The 16,815-nt window shown below is 42.6% G+C and overlaps 1 protein-coding gene across 1 annotated transcript in view; it reads right to left on the reverse strand.

Moving 5' to 3' along the window:
• Nucleotides 1–16,815, reverse strand: part of mms19 (MMS19 homolog, cytosolic iron-sulfur assembly component) — a 70,570-nt gene that overhangs the window by 18,181 nt on the left and 35,574 nt on the right. The window contains exons 16-22 of the mRNA XM_063071378.1: nucleotides 16,668–16,749; nucleotides 13,478–13,575; nucleotides 12,527–12,685; nucleotides 11,626–11,781; nucleotides 8,796–8,907; nucleotides 6,505–6,607; nucleotides 267–341 (exon numbers count right to left, since the gene is read on the reverse strand). Of these exons, the coding sequence (XP_062927448.1) occupies nucleotides 267–341; nucleotides 6,505–6,607; nucleotides 8,796–8,907; nucleotides 11,626–11,781; nucleotides 12,527–12,685; nucleotides 13,478–13,575; nucleotides 16,668–16,749 (785 nt within the window). The remainder of the gene's footprint in view (nucleotides 1–266; nucleotides 342–6,504; nucleotides 6,608–8,795; nucleotides 8,908–11,625; nucleotides 11,782–12,526; nucleotides 12,686–13,477; nucleotides 13,576–16,667; nucleotides 16,750–16,815) is intronic.

Genomic DNA, 16,815 nt, shown 5'->3' on the forward strand with positions numbered 1-16,815 from the left:
ACAGCACAGACGAGATACAGAGCGAAGCTCCCCCGAAGTTTTCAGAAACAAGCCTCAGATGTATGGGACCAGTGTAATATTTCCATTTCCAACACTTGTGCTCCCTAAGTAAGATTGTATCAAATCACTGCCACCCAATGAACAACATGTAGCAGAGACGTGTTCACCTTTAATCTCCTCAATGCAAACTGCATTCCAGCTGTTGACCAGGAGATACAGGACATTTTACTAACTGGATCTAAGATATGTGGTCAAGTCATACTCACATTCTTTGGCAAAGAGCAAACAGCTGCCTGCAGAAGTGCTATTAACTGAGTCTGCGGCCATGGAGGGTTGGGACTCTGTGAAGAGAGAAATTATGAAGCCACTCAGAATACAGGGAAGCATCTGGAATTTCACGATTCTTTACAGTGATAGAATGAATTTAAATCCTACTGCTGAATGCCAAGTGCTCCAGCCTGGTCAGAGCCCCTGGCTGATGCTTCTTTCTTCTTTGCCACCAATCAAACTCACACCAATATTCCAATTTTCATTAATTAAATTGCTCCATAAAGTACAATTAGCAAGAGACTTTCAATGCCATAAAGTTGAACCTGCTCATAGCTCTGCTTCTCCAGGATTACAAAAACTCCCAAGACCTCACAAATAAATACACTTAACATTTGCGCCTCTTTGATGGAGAAGCTGAAAGTTTCACAACTCCCTGAAGATAAAATCTTCCTGCATCTCATCAATAAAATGGTCACATACTAAAGCTTTGCTTTGATCTTCACTGAGAGTAGCTGATAGAAGTGAAATACTGTATAAGAATCGGAATTGAGCATCACCTGCAATACCCAGAAACGCCTCAGGGCGGTGCTGTAAACAAGATAATAATGAACCCGACACAGAGACCGCAGAACAATACTGAACAGGGACAGGCCCCTTCAGCCTATGTCTGGACCAACCATGATACCAATTTAAACTAATCGCATCTGCCTGCATGTAGTCTTTATCCCTCTTTTCACTGCTTGTTCATGTGTCTTAAATGGTGTTGTTATATCTGCTTCACCACTTCCCTGGCACCTACCAGTCACACTCTGTATAAAGAATTTGCTCCATAAATCTCCTTCAAACTTCCCTCTCTCACCTCAAACCTATGAACTCCAGTAGCTGACATTTCCATCCTGAAGAAAAGACTATCTACCCAATCTTTGCCCCTCATATACTTTTATCTGGACACTTATCACAGTGAGTCCAAGCAGTTTCTGTGTAAAACCTGGAAATAAACCCCTGTTCACCTTCACTGTCCAGTAAGGAATAGCCTTTATTCCAAACAGCTTGAATAGAAAGTTAGGTTTTAATTGCAGAACCCAGGTCAGACTCTTTCTGGAGTAGTGCACATTCCAGTCTGGATATTGCATCCACTGAAGTGATATAACACATTTACTAAAGTGGTTCGAAAGAAATGAATTATGAGGATAGCTTCCATTAGCTGTCCTCATAATTCCATTCTTTACCTTAATGATCAGAGATTTAGCAGTGAAGTGGGTCATTAAAATTCTCTATGAACACAAGATCATAAAGCTTCTCAGCCTGTGCTGCAATTTAATAGAATTATAACGGATCTGACGGCAAACCCTGCATTTCTGTTGACCAATGGTAATCTTCCATCCCACTGCTTATCAGCAGGTACCACCTGCCTTAAAAAAATTCAGAGGCACCTTTGCACCTTCCTTTGAGGAACGGAGTTTTAAAAAACGATGACTGTCTGAGAGAAAGAAAGAACAATCACTCCAACTGTTTTAAATGGGCAATCCATTATTTTTAAATAGTTATCTTCTCCTTCCACATTTTCTCACATGCAGAACATTCCCTCACAATCATCCATTGGAAAATCCTCAGGAATTCAGACAATTCAATTGTTACTTCTCCAATCTTCTGAAATCAACAGAAGCTTAAACTGTGCAAACACTCCTCATGAGACAATCCAGCCATTCCTAGTACCAGGATAGTAAATCTTTCCCATGCACTTACGGTATATCCTTCCTCAAACAGCACTGTACACACCACTCCAAATGCAGTCACATCAATACACTTGAAAGAGCAAGCTCTACTTTTGGATACAATACCTTTCTCAATAAACCAATATCCTTTGAGCTTTTCTAGTGACTTGCATGCTAGCCTTTTACAAATTTTGCATTAGCACATCCAGGTCTCTCTGTATTTCAAGAGCTCCGCAATCACTCATCCTTTTGGTAGTACGAATATTAAATATTTTCCTTCCTAAATAGATAATTCTACACATGTCCACAATACACTTCATTTTCCATTTCTTTGTTCCCTTGCTGACTCCTGTCTACGTCATTTAACTGTGTCCTTACATTCATTCTCCTCTTGACTGACTTTTAGATCATAGAACAGTACAGGCCCTTTGGCCTATGATGTTGAGCCAATATTTTAACCAACTCTAAGATCAATCTAACCCTTCCATCCCGCACAGCTCTCCACTTTCCTACCATCCATGTGCCTATCTAAGAGTCTCTTAAATGTCTCTAACATATCTGCTTCTACCACCAGCTCTGGCAGCTGTTCCACGCACCCACCACTCTCTGGGTAAAAAATAACTACCTCAGACATTCCCCTCCTCATACTTTCATCCAATCACCTTAAAATTATGCCTCAGTAACTTCCTTTGGCAGCTCATTCTATACACACACCACTCACTATGTAAAAAAAAGTTGCTACTCAGGGATGGAAAATTGTTTACGATTCGCCAGCTGGAGAGTGGATTTCTGACTGGAAAGAGGTAACCAGTGATGCAAAGAGATTGGCATTGGGGACTCAGCAGTTTACAGTTAGCGTGAATGTTTTGGATGAAAGTATGATTGCTAAATCTGCTGAGATCACACTTGGAATATTGTATTCAGCTCTGTTTGTCTCATTATAGGAAACTTTGGAAAGGAGATTTACCAGGATTAGAGAGTGCGTCTTATGAAGAAAGGTTGGGCAAAAGCTTGGGCTTTTTTCTTTGGAAAGGAAGATAGGAGGTGACTTGATAGAGGTGTACAAGAGCACAAGAGGCAAGGATGGAGTAGACAACAAGATACTTTCTCCCCAGGGCTGAAATGGTCAATGCCAGGGTAAAATTTTAAGGTGATTAGAGGAAATATAGAGGGATGTCAGGGTAGGTATTTCTTTTATTTACTTATTTTACACAAAGAGAATGCTGTGCCAGGTGGCTGAGACATTGAAGAGACTTCAGATAGGCATGTGGATGAAAGAAAAATGGAGGGGTCAGAATTAGGCCATTTAACCCATCCAGTCTGTGCTGACTTTTCAGCATGACTAATCCATTTCCCCCTTAGCCCCAATCTCCTGCCTTCTCCCCGTATCCCTTCGTGCTGTGACTAATCAAGGATCTATCAACCTCTGCCTTAAATATACCCAAAGACTTGGACTCCACAGCCACCTGTGGCAATGAATTCCAGATTCACCACTCCCTGGCTAAAGAAATTCTTCCTAATCTCCACTCAAAATGGGCTCCCCTCTCTTCTGAGGTTGTGTCCCCGGTCTTAGACTCCGTAAGAAACATCCTCTCCACAATCACTATTGAGGCCTTTCACCATTCGATATGTTTCAATGAGGTCACCCCTCATTCTTCTGAATTCCAGTGGGGGCCCAGAACCATCAAACGCTCCTCATATGACAAGCCTTTCAATCTCGGAATCATTTTATAAACCTCCTTTGAACCCTCTCCAATGTCAGCACATCCTTTCTTAGATAAGGGGCCCATTACTGCTCATTATACTCTACGTGAGGCCTCACCAGTGCTTTATAAAGCCTCAACGTTATGTACTTGTTTTTCTATTCTAGTCCTCTTGAAATGAATGCTAACATCACATTTGCCTGCCTCACCACTAACTGAACCTGCAAACTAACCTTTGTGAATCTTGCATGAGGACTCCCAAGTCCCTTTGCACCTTAGATTTTTTGAATTTTCTCTCCATTTAGAAAATAGTCTATGCTTTTATTTCTTCTACCAAAGTGCATGACCATACACTTCCCAACCCAGTATGCCATCTGCCACTTCTTTGCCCGTTTTCCTAATCCAAGTCTTTCTATAGCCTCTCTGCTTTCTCAAAACTACCTGCCCCTCCACCTATCTTCGTATTGTCCGCGAACTTGGCCACAAAGCCATCGATTCTGTCATCTAAATCACTGCCATATAACATGAAAAGAAGTGCTCCCAACACAGACACCTGTGGAGCACCACTAGTCACCGGCAGACAATTAGAAAAGACTCACTTGATTCCCACTCTTGGCCAGCTACAAATCAGCCAATGTTCTATCCGTGCTAGTATCTTTCCTGTAATATCATGGGCTCTTAACTTGTTAAGCAACCTCATGTGTGGCACCTTGTCAAAGCCTTCTGAAAATCCAAGTACACAACAACCACTGATTCTCCTTTGTCTATCCTGCTTCTTCAAAGAAATCCAACAGATTTGTCAGGGAACATTTTCCCTTTAAGGAAACCAAGCTGACTTTGGCCTGTTTTATCATGTGCCATCAAGTACCTTGAAACCACATCCTTAATAAGTTAATAAGAATTAGTAAATTAAAAAAGCTGGCCAGTGGTATAATTGCATCCACACTGGACTTCGAGGCGTGTGATCCCAGGTTCAAATCCAGCCAGCTCCTTGCACGCTTTTTGTCCATGCTGGGTTGAGCATCAAGCTAGCAACTCGGCCTCGTAAAAAACAGACAAAAATGCTGAAAAAACAGTAAGGCTGCCACCTGATGTGACTCAAAGCACGAGAAAGAAAGACAACAATAAGTTAAAAAGTCGGAACAACATCATGGTCAAAGAGCCTGTATGTCAACAATATAACTGAGGTGTCCAAGTGTCACAGCTCTCAGCTCGACTATTGTTCTGAATTTGATGGTGCTGTCGGGGGTGGGTGGGGTGTGGGTTGTAAGTGAGTGGGTGATATTGCAGATGGAATGTAATATGGAATACGTATGGTCATCTGCGTACTTTGGTGCATATTCAGGAAGAGTATCTTTAATCATGAAAGACTGGGTAGTAGTAATGCTCAATGGAGCCAAGGTGGGCTTGTAAATGTGACATTGAAAGCCAATATGTGGGCTTTACTTCTTTATGCTTAACTTAAAAAGCAGTAAACGAGGGCAACTAGTACAACTAGCCTCTATTCAGAAGGTTGTTTGGTTTTGGCAGCCTTATTGCAATCATACCTTAGCAAGAACTTTGCACAGTTTTGATCTCACTTGAGGAAGGATGTACCTACCAAGGAGTGAAAAGAACCCCTGGTTCCTGGCTTAGCAGGATTATTCGAAGAGGGGAAACCAGGCACTGTATTATCTGAAGTTCAGAAAACCAAAAGGCCATTTCATCAAACCTCACAAATAGTCAAAGGACAACAAAAACTACAGGTAAAGAGACTATTTCCTTTGACTGCAGAACCCAGGACAGGGGGACACAGTTTCAGAATAAAAAAGTAGACTATTTACTACTGGGACAAAGAGTAATTTTCTTTTTTACCCAGAGTGGTGACCTTTGGAAGTCTCTCCTGTGGATGGCTGTGGAGCACCATCTTATTCCCTACTTGTTATGTCCTTATACAAAAAGCAGTGGAAATGGAAGTCACAAAAAATAGGGTTTAAAAAGGTGAAAAGCAAACAAAACTTTCGACATAGAAATTGGTAATTACATCATGGATATGGAACAAGAATGAACAAGAGGCAGATACATTAGGGACATTTAAGAAACTTTTAAATAGGCACATGGATGATAAAAAATGGAGGACATGGTAGGAGGGAAGAGTTAGATCGATCTTAGAGTAGATTAAAAGGACAGCACAAGATTGCGGACTGAAGGAGATGATATGAAGGGAGGAATATCCTCTTACCGTTAAATAATTCCCCATAATTAATGGTTGTCATAGCTGGGGAGGGGGAAGAGAGGAAGTACTGGGATGAGCCCCTACCACCCAATACACCCAATGGCATGCATCTCAAATAGCCTCTGACAATGAAGTCCAGCTCCTGGTCATCACGTGGCAGAACCATTTCGACTGCAGGGTACTGGGGCTAAAAACCAATCGCTCTGGGCAAATGGGGCTTATCAGCCATGGTTGGTAGCTCATCTAGAAGGAAAACTCTGATCTCAAACATCCACTGGCTTTGTAGCTATACCCACACACGGGGCAGACTTCGGCAGAAAACCCCCGAAGAAAAATCTGGGGTTGGAGCCCCTATGGCAACCCTACATTGAATTCAACACTGACTGGCAACGCCTGTGATGTTGTGAGTGCTGAACTATATAGATTTCTGCCATTCCTTTGGATTCATCAGCTGCATGGAGAGGGGAACGTGCAAGGGCAACAGTTTGCTCTCCCTATCATACTGCCCAGGCTTACGTACAGACAGCTAGGATGCAACATCCGTGGTCAACCTGACCAGCGGATGCCTCAATAATTAATGAGAAAAGCCAGAGGTACTCACGTGAAAAGGATGGAACTTTCCAGGACAATTATCTTCAGGCAGGAAGGAATCACTCCCATCAAGAAACAAGGCAACAACCTGTGAGACTGTCCTGGAAACTAGTCTGAGGCAGGGTCAAGCAAGAAAAGAAAACTTTTTTTAACCTTGCAGGTAAGCACTGGATTAAGTCATCAAAAAACAGTAATGCAAACATTGAGCCATTGCAGAGCAGACTCAATGGGTTGAATGGCCAAATTCTGCTTCTATGTCTTATGATAGAATGCTTAAAAATTCAGGGTAATAATATAGTCAACATTTCAGACCGAGACTCTTCATTAGGATTGCAGTCGTTTATTCCCCTCCATAGATGTAGGCTAACTTGCTGAGTTCCTCCAGCATTTTGTGTGTGTTGCTCAAGACTTCTAGCATCTGCCAAATCTCTTGTTTTATAAAAAAAGTTACGCTTTTCTATAAAACACTCACTATTTGGATGTAAAAATCACTGGTGAGGCTGGTATTCATTGTGCAGAGAGATGGGTTGTTGTGTCATCTCCAGCTAACATTATGAAGACAGACAAGATTCTGGTGGAACTCAGCAAGTCAGGGAGCACCTATGGAGGGAGATGGGTAGTCAACATTTCAGGTCAAGAACCTTCATCTTCCCCTCAGCAGTGCTGATGAAAGGTTTCTACTGCTATCAGGATCCAAGTACAGGAGTCTGAAGACATGCTTATTTTAGGAACAGCTTTTTCCCCTCCGCCATCAGATTTCTGAATGGTCCACGAACACTACTTCACTACTTTAGCTCTCTTTTTGGACTACTTTTTAAAATATTTCTTATGTAATTTATAGAAATTTTTATGTATTGTGCTGTACTGCTGCCACAAAATAACAAATTTCATGACATGTCAGAGACAAAAACCTGAACCTAATTCTAAAAAAGATTAGGGAACATGCTACTGAATGGACTACACCCAGTTACTAATGAGACAGCCAGTGCGGAAGAAAAGGACTGTTTAGTGTTTTAAGAGGAGGAAGCTGCAGCTTGTACAAAGTACTAAACTGAAGGACAGGAAGTGGAGGATAATTGTTTCTGCTGGAGGAAAGGAACTGGAAAGGAACCAGCTGTTTCAGTCTAGTTTCAACAGAGGGAAAAAAAGAAATGTACGTGTACAAGAGCTGCAAACAAGGCTGGTACCTTCCTCTCATTGTTTGTACAAAATGCGAATTTGTCATTGTCTGCGTTACACTGAATGGGGAAAGGCAATGCAAGCACCTGTTCGGCCATGAGTACAAATGGCACAGGCAGCCCTCTGGCAAGCACAAGGGCAGCACGGTACTAGTGGTTAGCACAATGCTTTACCGTACCAGCGGCCCGTGCTCAATACTCGTCACCGCCTGTAAAGAGTTTGTACATTTTCCCCGTTAACCATGTGGGCTTCCTCCAGGTGATCCAGTTTAAAGACATATCAGTTGATAGCTTAATTGGTCATTGTAAATTGTCTGTGATTAGGCTAGGATTAAATCAGGGGTTGCTGGGTGGTGGGAGGTCCTATTCTGCACTGTAACCCAATAAATAAATAATTAATAAACACAAAGGCGTGGCAACGCTTGCGGGCTTCTCCCAGCACATCCTTGGACTGTGTTGGCAGTTAATATAAGCAACCCATTTCACTGTTTGCTTCGATGTGCAAGCGAAGAATAAAGCAAATATTCTTCTTTTTCAAATTTAAACTGTCCTACCTTAGAATTACATTGTATTCCTTTCAGCTTCACTGGGTCCAAAACAAACACTGAACTACCTCGTGGAATATTGGCCAGAACACTAAGAAAACCAGCTGCCCTTCGTCATTCGCTACTATGGGATAGTCAGCATCGAAAAGACAATGAACATCTTACATATCAAACTGCCCACTTTCATCTGCCATCGTTTTTGCATCAATTTTAGTAGCCTCGCTAATCATAAACAGAGTCCAAGAAAAGAAAAGCTGTTATAGATTTACAATTCATATTCAGTTAAATAAAGAGTGCTTTTGACTAAGTTTTCATTTGGGCAGAAATAATTTTAGACAAAGGTAACATTCTTACTAACAGCACCTGGCCCACATGCATTGGACTGGTTTCAATCATTGAAGGGAATCAGATGAATTATCTTCAGAACATTTTCCTCCATTGGACTTTTCATCTCTCCCAGGTGTAAGAAAGGGATGGGGTGGAAGGGGAGATGAGATAGTTTGAGCCATCAGTAATTACAGGGTGGAGTTGACTGACTCTATTTACCTGGTCATCAAGTAGAAATAGCGAAAACTTACTCTGTTTGTCTGTGACTGTAGGCAGTGCTGATCACAGTCCCCACTGCTGTGATTACCTTTTCTTCACACAGGATCCCAAGTGGAACTTCAGAGTCAAACCCTACAGCAGAAGCTTCAGAAAAAAAATTACAATGAATAATGCCCACGTTTCTTCAGTTTTGTTGTGAATAGCTCCCCCCATGACATAAGCTCAGAATTAAACCCACATTTATGAAAAAGGGAAATCTAAAGTCTAATGCATCACCAAAAACAAGTCAGATAGTGCTGCTTGGGAGCACCTGCTGTGACGATGTATCCATTGTTAACATTCGCATGGCTAATTTGTTATCACAGAATAATAAGAGCAGAGAAAGTGTACTCTGGGATGAAGTCCAGATTTACACACATCAATGAGCCATTAATCCATTTGGGTTGGAGTCAAATTATTGATCTGTCTGTGTTTCAGAGTGAACTTAACATTTAAACCACCTCCTCATTACTTTGAAGATGTGACTAAGTATGTAAATTACCAGAGCAACAAATTCACTAAAAACAAATGACTAGATCCTACAATTCTGAAGTAAGAACAGAAAAGAGACATTCAACCTGTCAGGCAGGATTGGAAGATAAAAAGATAGTTATCTGAACATGTCAATTCATTAGAGGTAGAGAAAGTTGAGAAACATTTAGCTCCAATGAAAGGGCATTGACATGAAATGTTAACTATGTTCTCTCCATGTATACATACTACATACAGTGAAATGCGTCATTTTGTGTCAACGGCCAACTCATGTCCGAGGATTGTGCTGGGAGCAGCCTGCAAGCTTCACCATGCTTCCAGAGCCAGCATAGCATGTCTACAACTCATTAAACCTAACCGTGTGTCTTTTTTGGAATATGGGAGATAACTGGAGCACCTGTAGGATACCCTCATGTCATGGGGAGAACAGGCAAACAGCCATGAGAATCAAACACATTTAGTTACAGCAGTGCAAAACAATACCATAATTTGATAAAGAGCAGACCATGGGCACGGTACAAAAAAAAGCCTCAAAGTTCCGATCGACTCCCGATAGTCCCGATAGCAGGCGGCAAAAGGGAGAAGCTCTCCCTGCCATGAATTTCCAAGTGCCGACAACTGCCGATGCATTGGAAGCACCCGACCACAGCCGACTCTGAGTCCATCTGAAAACTTCGAACCTCCGACCAGCCCCTCCGACACAGCCTCCCGAGCACCATCCTCTGCCGGGCACTTCAACCCCGTCCCGGCCGCCGAGCAACAAGCAAAGCTGAGGACTCGGGGCCTTCTCCTCCGGAGATTCTGGATCACACAGTAGCAGCGGCAGCAAAGAAGGCATTTCAGAAGTTTCTCCAGATGTTCCTCCGTGCTCTCACGTCTGTCTCCATCAAATCAGGATTGTGCACGGCACCCTACTTGACAGATAACAGATATCATTCACCAGAGTGGCCGTTGCGTGCTGCGTCGCGCCGCCATCTTTTCCTCCTCCATGGCATATTGGCCTTCATTGTAAAATCATTTTGAAACTGGAGAGTTAAAATTATACAATGCCACACCTGGAGTACTGTGCAGTTTCGACCCCTTATTTACGAAAGAAGATGCTGATATTGGAGACAATTGAAGAGACTCACAAAGTTCATTCTTAGGCCGAGAGTTTTCCAGCTGACAGCAGCAGAAGAAATTAAATCTATATTCTCTGGAGTTTAGAAGAAAGAGGCATGACCTTATGGAAAGAAGGTCTTCAGGGGGAATGAGAAGAAAGATTTCAAGATGTTTCCACGTGGAAGAATCTCAAATGAGGGAACAAAGCTGCAAGATTACTTAGCTTTTGTTTAAAATTGAGTGTGTAGATAGTGATGGAGGGCTTCAACCCAAAACATTGACAACTTCTTCCCCCCACTCACAGAGATGCTGTTTGACCTGCTGGATTTGTCCAGTGGATTGTTTGGGACTGACAAGGTTCACCTCAGGTGCATACACGACAACCAAGTTCAATGACCCTCGGCAAACTGACATTCTCACTTGACAAATAATAACTTTGAAAGGAGACTGAATAACTAAATAACTGAAAATAAAACATCTAAGAGGATATTGCTGTCAGAAAGCCAGTACTTTGATTAGCCTCATCCTGTGCCAATGGAAACAATGAGAAATATACTGCAGACACAAGAGACTGCAGATACTGGAATCTGGAGGAAAAAAATAAACCATTGGAGGAACTCAACAGGTTAAGCAGCATTTGCGGAGGCAAAGGGATGTTCAACGCATCAGTCCTAATGCAGAGCCTCAGCCCAAAACGCTAACCATCCCTTTACGTTCACAACTGCAATTCAGGAACAGTTATTAACTCCAACCACCAGGCTCCTGAGCCGCACAGTTAACTCACTCACCTTATTCTGACCGGATTCCACAATCTACAGACTCTCTTTACAACCCAAGTTCTCAGTATTATTTATATATTGCACAATTTGCCTTTTTTTACACATTGGTTGTTTGTCAGTGTTTATTTATGAACAGTTTATTTCATAAATTCAACTGTATTTACTTATTTTCCTATTAATGTCTGCAAAAAATGAATCTCAAGACAGTTTATGGTGAAATACACATACTTTGATAATAAATTTACTTTGACCTTGACCTGACCGGCTGAGTTCCTCCAGCTGGTTGTGATTTTGTTCCAGAAGCATACTGCATATTCAGCCGCAGCTTTAATATTGGTATTTAACATCAGAAACAATTGGAGCGCTTACATCTGAAAAGTAAACGGCTCCTTCTCTTGTCCAGAAGAGTTGAAGTGAGATGTGCCACATTACTGATCGGGGTGAGGCTTACCTTGGATCGATGCTCGGACTGCCAGCCCTAGCAGACACGGAATAACAGTTTGGTGAAAATACTGACTGCTTTCACTGATATCCTTGCACCGTTCCGCCACTTGCTGCAGACTCTGACAGATCAGGATGGCTACCCCGCTCTTAGAGTTTGCATTCTCTGCAAGAGAAGAGGCCAGCATTAGGCATCTCATTACCTGGCCATGGGGGGTGGGGGGGTGTGATTTCAAGACACCATGCCTTTGAGCTTCAGCTAGCAATTCTCACCCCAGTAGATCACAAGATAACCTCTCCCTCCTCCCCAAAATAAACTGAGCTCCTTATCTTAAGGTGCTGTCCCACTGGATGAATGAGGCAAAGCAGTTCAAATTTATCACTCATTATCACAGTAGACAATATTTTATTTTTTAAGTTTAGAGATACGGCACAATAACAGGCCCTTACAGCCCAACAAGCCGTGCCACCCAATTACACCATACGACCAATTAACCTACCAACTGGCTTTGGAACGTGGGGGAAATGGAACACTTAGAGGAAATCCATGGGGCACAGGAAATCGTATAAACTCCTTACAGAAGCAGCAGAATTGAACTTACGTCGATGACACTGTAATAGCATAATGCTAAGCATTACATCACCATGACTCCCTAACATAATAATATTTCTACCCTAGCCTCACAAATTATTTCATTTTCAGTTGGACGAGCTTGTGTTGTTTCCTCTGGAGCTGCAGAGGCCTACGAGAGACCTGATAAAGGTTTACAAGAAAGTGAGAAGCACAGTTAAGAGTAGACAGCTGGTAATATTTTTCTCCAGAATTGAAATGTCTAATACCATCGGACATGCATTTAATATGAGAGGGGTAAGTTCAAAGGGGTGTGGATAAGATGTTCCTTGAGACTCACCTTTCTGTAAATCGGTCAGATAGGTCAGCAGGACCGGGACAGTTTTCTGCATTATACTGAGATGAGTGGAGATAGCGGCCAGAGCCTGGATAGGGCGCTGATGCAGTATGTTCTCAGACTCTGCAGGAAGTACCAAGCCAACCTTCACTTCAACAGGCCCTGTAATATCAAAGCAACTATGACTGAAATATTCACAGTTAGTTTTCCCCTCAAATGATATCTCCAAAAGTCAGATTTATGTTTATGGAAGCTTTTTAAATCATAGCTACAAGGCAATCTCAGAGGGAGCCATGGGAAGCAAGAATAAGGTGGTTAAAGGTCCAGAGGAGACTCATGAGAATATCAGGAACGACAGCATTAATGTAAGAGGAACATTTGATGGCCCTGGGACTGTACTCACTGGAATTAAGAAGAATGGGGGGGGGGGGGAATCTCTCATTGAAACCCATCGAATATTTGAAAGGATGTGAAGAGGATGTTTCCAATAGTAGGGGAGTCAGAATATAAGCACGTCAACTTAAAATAGAGATGAGGAGGAATTTCTTTCAACAGAGGGTGGTGAATCTGTGGAATTTGTTGCTACAGATGTCTATAGAGGTTATGTCATTGGGTGAATTTAAAGCAGAGGTTGATCGGTTCTTAATTTGTAAGGGAGAAGACAAGAGAATGGGATTGAGAGAGAAAGTCAATCAGCCATGATCAAATGGTGGAGCAGGCTCGATGGGCCAGTGGCCTAATTCTTCTGCTGGTCTATGGTTTTATAGAAAGAATGGGGGAGTTTCAAGTAACTATGTTGGCAAAATGGCCTGCCTCTGTGCAACATCATCCCATCAACTACAAGGTTGATTTTGCTTGATCTGCTAGTGGGCTCTTCACAATGCATAGTTTACAACGCTTTTGTAGAATTTATGCAATGCTCTATCTGTATAATGAAAAAGTGGAGGAATATACCAGTGCTCAACTCTCTTGTCAGTGCTGGGACCATTTTGCAGATAAAGGCAGAGGGGTGAATTGCAGACATGGCAGTTGAGGCTTCCAACGCTGCAGCACTGAGGACAGAAAGGATAACCAAAATCAACATCTTTATGGCACCTTCCACAAAGCAAAATGTTCTGAGGCAGCACACAGAAGCATGATCAAATATTTCAGCCAGCATAAGATGCTGCTGACACACACAACCAATAATAAACAATTAATTGGAACATAGAACTTTACAGCACAGTATAGGACCTTCACCCCATGATGTAGTGCTAACCTTTAAACCTACTCTATGACTAAGCTAACCCTTCCCTCACACTTAGCCCTCCAATTTTCTTTAATCCAAGCGCCTATCCAAGAGTCTATTAAATGTCCCTAATGTACTTGCCTCTCCCACCACCTCTGGCAGTGCTTCCCAGGCACCTACTAATCTCTTTGTAAAAGACTTACCTCTGACGTGCCCCCTATTCTGTCATCCACTCATCTTAAAATTATGCTCCCATTGTATTGGCGGGAAAATTCTCTGGCTGTCCTCTCATTCAATGCCTCTCATCATCTTGTACACCTCTATGAAGTCACCCTGCACCCTCCTTCACTCCAGAGAAAAGTCCTAGCTCACTCGATCTGTCTTCATAAGATATTTATCATGAGTTGTGAGAATGTCACCAAGTTTCTGTTCAATTGTCAGAGTACATATGGCAGAGTCACAAGACTGCAGATGCTGGAATATGGGGCAAAAACAAACTTCTGGAGGAATTCAATAGTATAAGCAGTATCTGTGAGGGGATGAAGGAAGGGTAAAGAGGAGATGCCAGTATTTCAACCTAGACCCTGCTTCAGTGCTAGTGCAGGGTTTTGACCCAAAACATTAACAATTCCTCCTCACATTGACCCGCCACAGATGCTGCAAGACCCACTGAGCAGTTTGTGTTTAAGGAAACACGGGAGAATGTGTCATCAGGTAAAATTAATATCAATATACTCCTGTAGCTAGGCAGAACAGATATCTGACTGCCCTTTCTCAAACTCTCAGGTTCTGTGACTGATAGTAAGAACCTAAAGGTTGTACTGACTGGCATCAAAACAAGGATGTTTTCTCAACTATATGCCATCTTCTTCAAACCACAATGCAGAATCTCCCCACCTCTGCCTGAGGAGCAATTAACTCCAGAGAAATCTGATCATGTACAAAATAGTAGGTACAATACTCTAGGAACAGTCCAAATATTTCCTAAGGGAAAGGCCCATAAACAAAACATTGTTGGTGCTAGAAATCTGACTCAGCACAGATAACACTTGAAATACTTAGCAGGTCAGGAAGCATCCACGTGGAGAGGAGTTAGTAACACAGGCCAGTCATTCTATTGTCAAAGTAAATGCATTATCAAAGTAAGTATATGTAACATTATACTACCTGATATTCATCTCTTGCATGCAATTACAGGAAAATAATAAATACAATATAGTTTATGAAAAACTATACATAATCAAAGACTGACAAGCAATTAATGTGCAAAAGAAGCCAAAACTTGCAAATTGAAAAAAAAATTAAATAATACTGAGAGCATGAGTTGTAAAGAGTCTTTGAAAGTGAGTCATACACAGAAAATACTGGAGGAACTCAGCAGGCCAGGCAGCATCTATGGGAAAAAAGTACAGTCAATGTTTTGGGCTGAAATCCTTTGACAGGACTGGAGAAAAAAAGCTGAAGAGTAGATTTAGAGGGTGGCGGGGGAGGAGAGATACACCAGGTGATAGGTGAAACCTGGAGGGGGAGGGATGAAGTAAAGTGTAGGGAAGTTGATTGGTGAAAGAGACAGAAGGCCATGGAAGAAAGAAAACGGGGGAAGGAGCACCAGAGGGAGGCGATGGGTAGGCAAGGAGATAAGGTGAGACAGGGAAAAGGGGATGGGAAATTGTGAAGGGCAGGGAGAGAGGGTGGGGGGCATTACCAGAAGTTTGAGAAGTCGATGTTCATGCCATCAGGTTGGAGGCTACCCAAATGGAATACAAGGTGTTGTTCCTCCAACCCAACGGTGGCCTCATCACAACAGTGGAGGAGGCCATGGATGGACAAATTGGAATGGGAATGGGAAGTGGAATTAAAATAGGTGGCCACTGGGAGATCCCGCTTGTTCTGGCAGACGGAGTGTAGATGCTTGATGAAGCGGTCTCCCAATCTATGTCGGGTCTCACCAATATCCAGGAGGCCACTCCGGGAGCACCGAACACTGTAAATGACCCCAACAGACTCACAGGTGAAGTCTGAATGGTAGTGAGGGAGGAGGTGTAGGGGCAGGTGCGGCATTTGTTTCGCTTGCAAGGATAAGTGCCAGAACAGAGATCAATGGGGAGGGACAAATGGACAAGGGAGTCGCGTAGGGAGCGATCCCTGCAGAAAGCAGAAAGTGGGGAGAAGGGGAAAATGTGCCTGGTGGTGGGATCCTGTTGGATGTGGCAGAAGTTTCAGAGAATTATGTGCTGGACGCGGAGGCTGGGGCAAGAGCAGAAGTGTGTGAAATGGAAGAGATGCGATTGAGGGCAGCGTTCATGGTGGAAGAAAGGAAGCCCCTCTCTTTGAAAAAGGACATCTCCTTCGTTCTAGGATGAACAGCCTCATCCTGAAAGCAGATGTGGCGGAGACTGAGGAACTGAGAGAAGGGGATGGCGTTTTTACAAGTAGCAGGATGGGACAAGGTAAGGTCCAGGTAGCTGTGAGAGTTGAAAGTGAAAGAGGGTCTGTAGGTTGCACAATCAATTCAAGAGTTATGGTGAATAAAGTTCAGAAGACAGATGGTTGTAGGGTAATAACTGTTCTTGAACCTGATGGCGTGGGTCTTAAGGCTCCTGTACCTCCTGCCCAGTGGTGGTACTGAGAAGAGAGCATGTCCAAATGGAGGCGATCTTTAATGATGGATGCTGTTTTCTTGAGGCAGTGCTGCATGTAAAATATTCTCAAAGGTGAGGAGTACTTTGTTGGTGATGGACTGGGCTGTGTTCACTGATGAAACACCAGTTGATGCTGTTTAATCTGCTAAATATGTCCAACAGTTGCATTCATTCCAGATATTTTTGTTGCTCATAACTGGTCACTCGAAAAATTTCACCAAAGAACAGAGAGCACAGAGATTTTCTTTAAATATAAATAACCAAATATACTCACCAAACTTGTGGGTCATCTTCCTGAAGGATCAGTCTATTCAAGTGATCTACGCTTAATTCTATGTCGGAGGGAGACAACAATCCTGGGGAAGGAAAAGAGATCACGAGTGAGAACCGGTCAACTACCACAGATTAATTGACAAAACAGA

This window comes from Mobula hypostoma, chromosome 19 (genome assembly GCF_963921235.1).
Source record: "Mobula hypostoma chromosome 19, sMobHyp1.1, whole genome shotgun sequence".
In the NCBI taxonomy this organism is placed as follows: Eukaryota; Metazoa; Chordata; class Chondrichthyes; order Myliobatiformes; family Myliobatidae; genus Mobula; species Mobula hypostoma.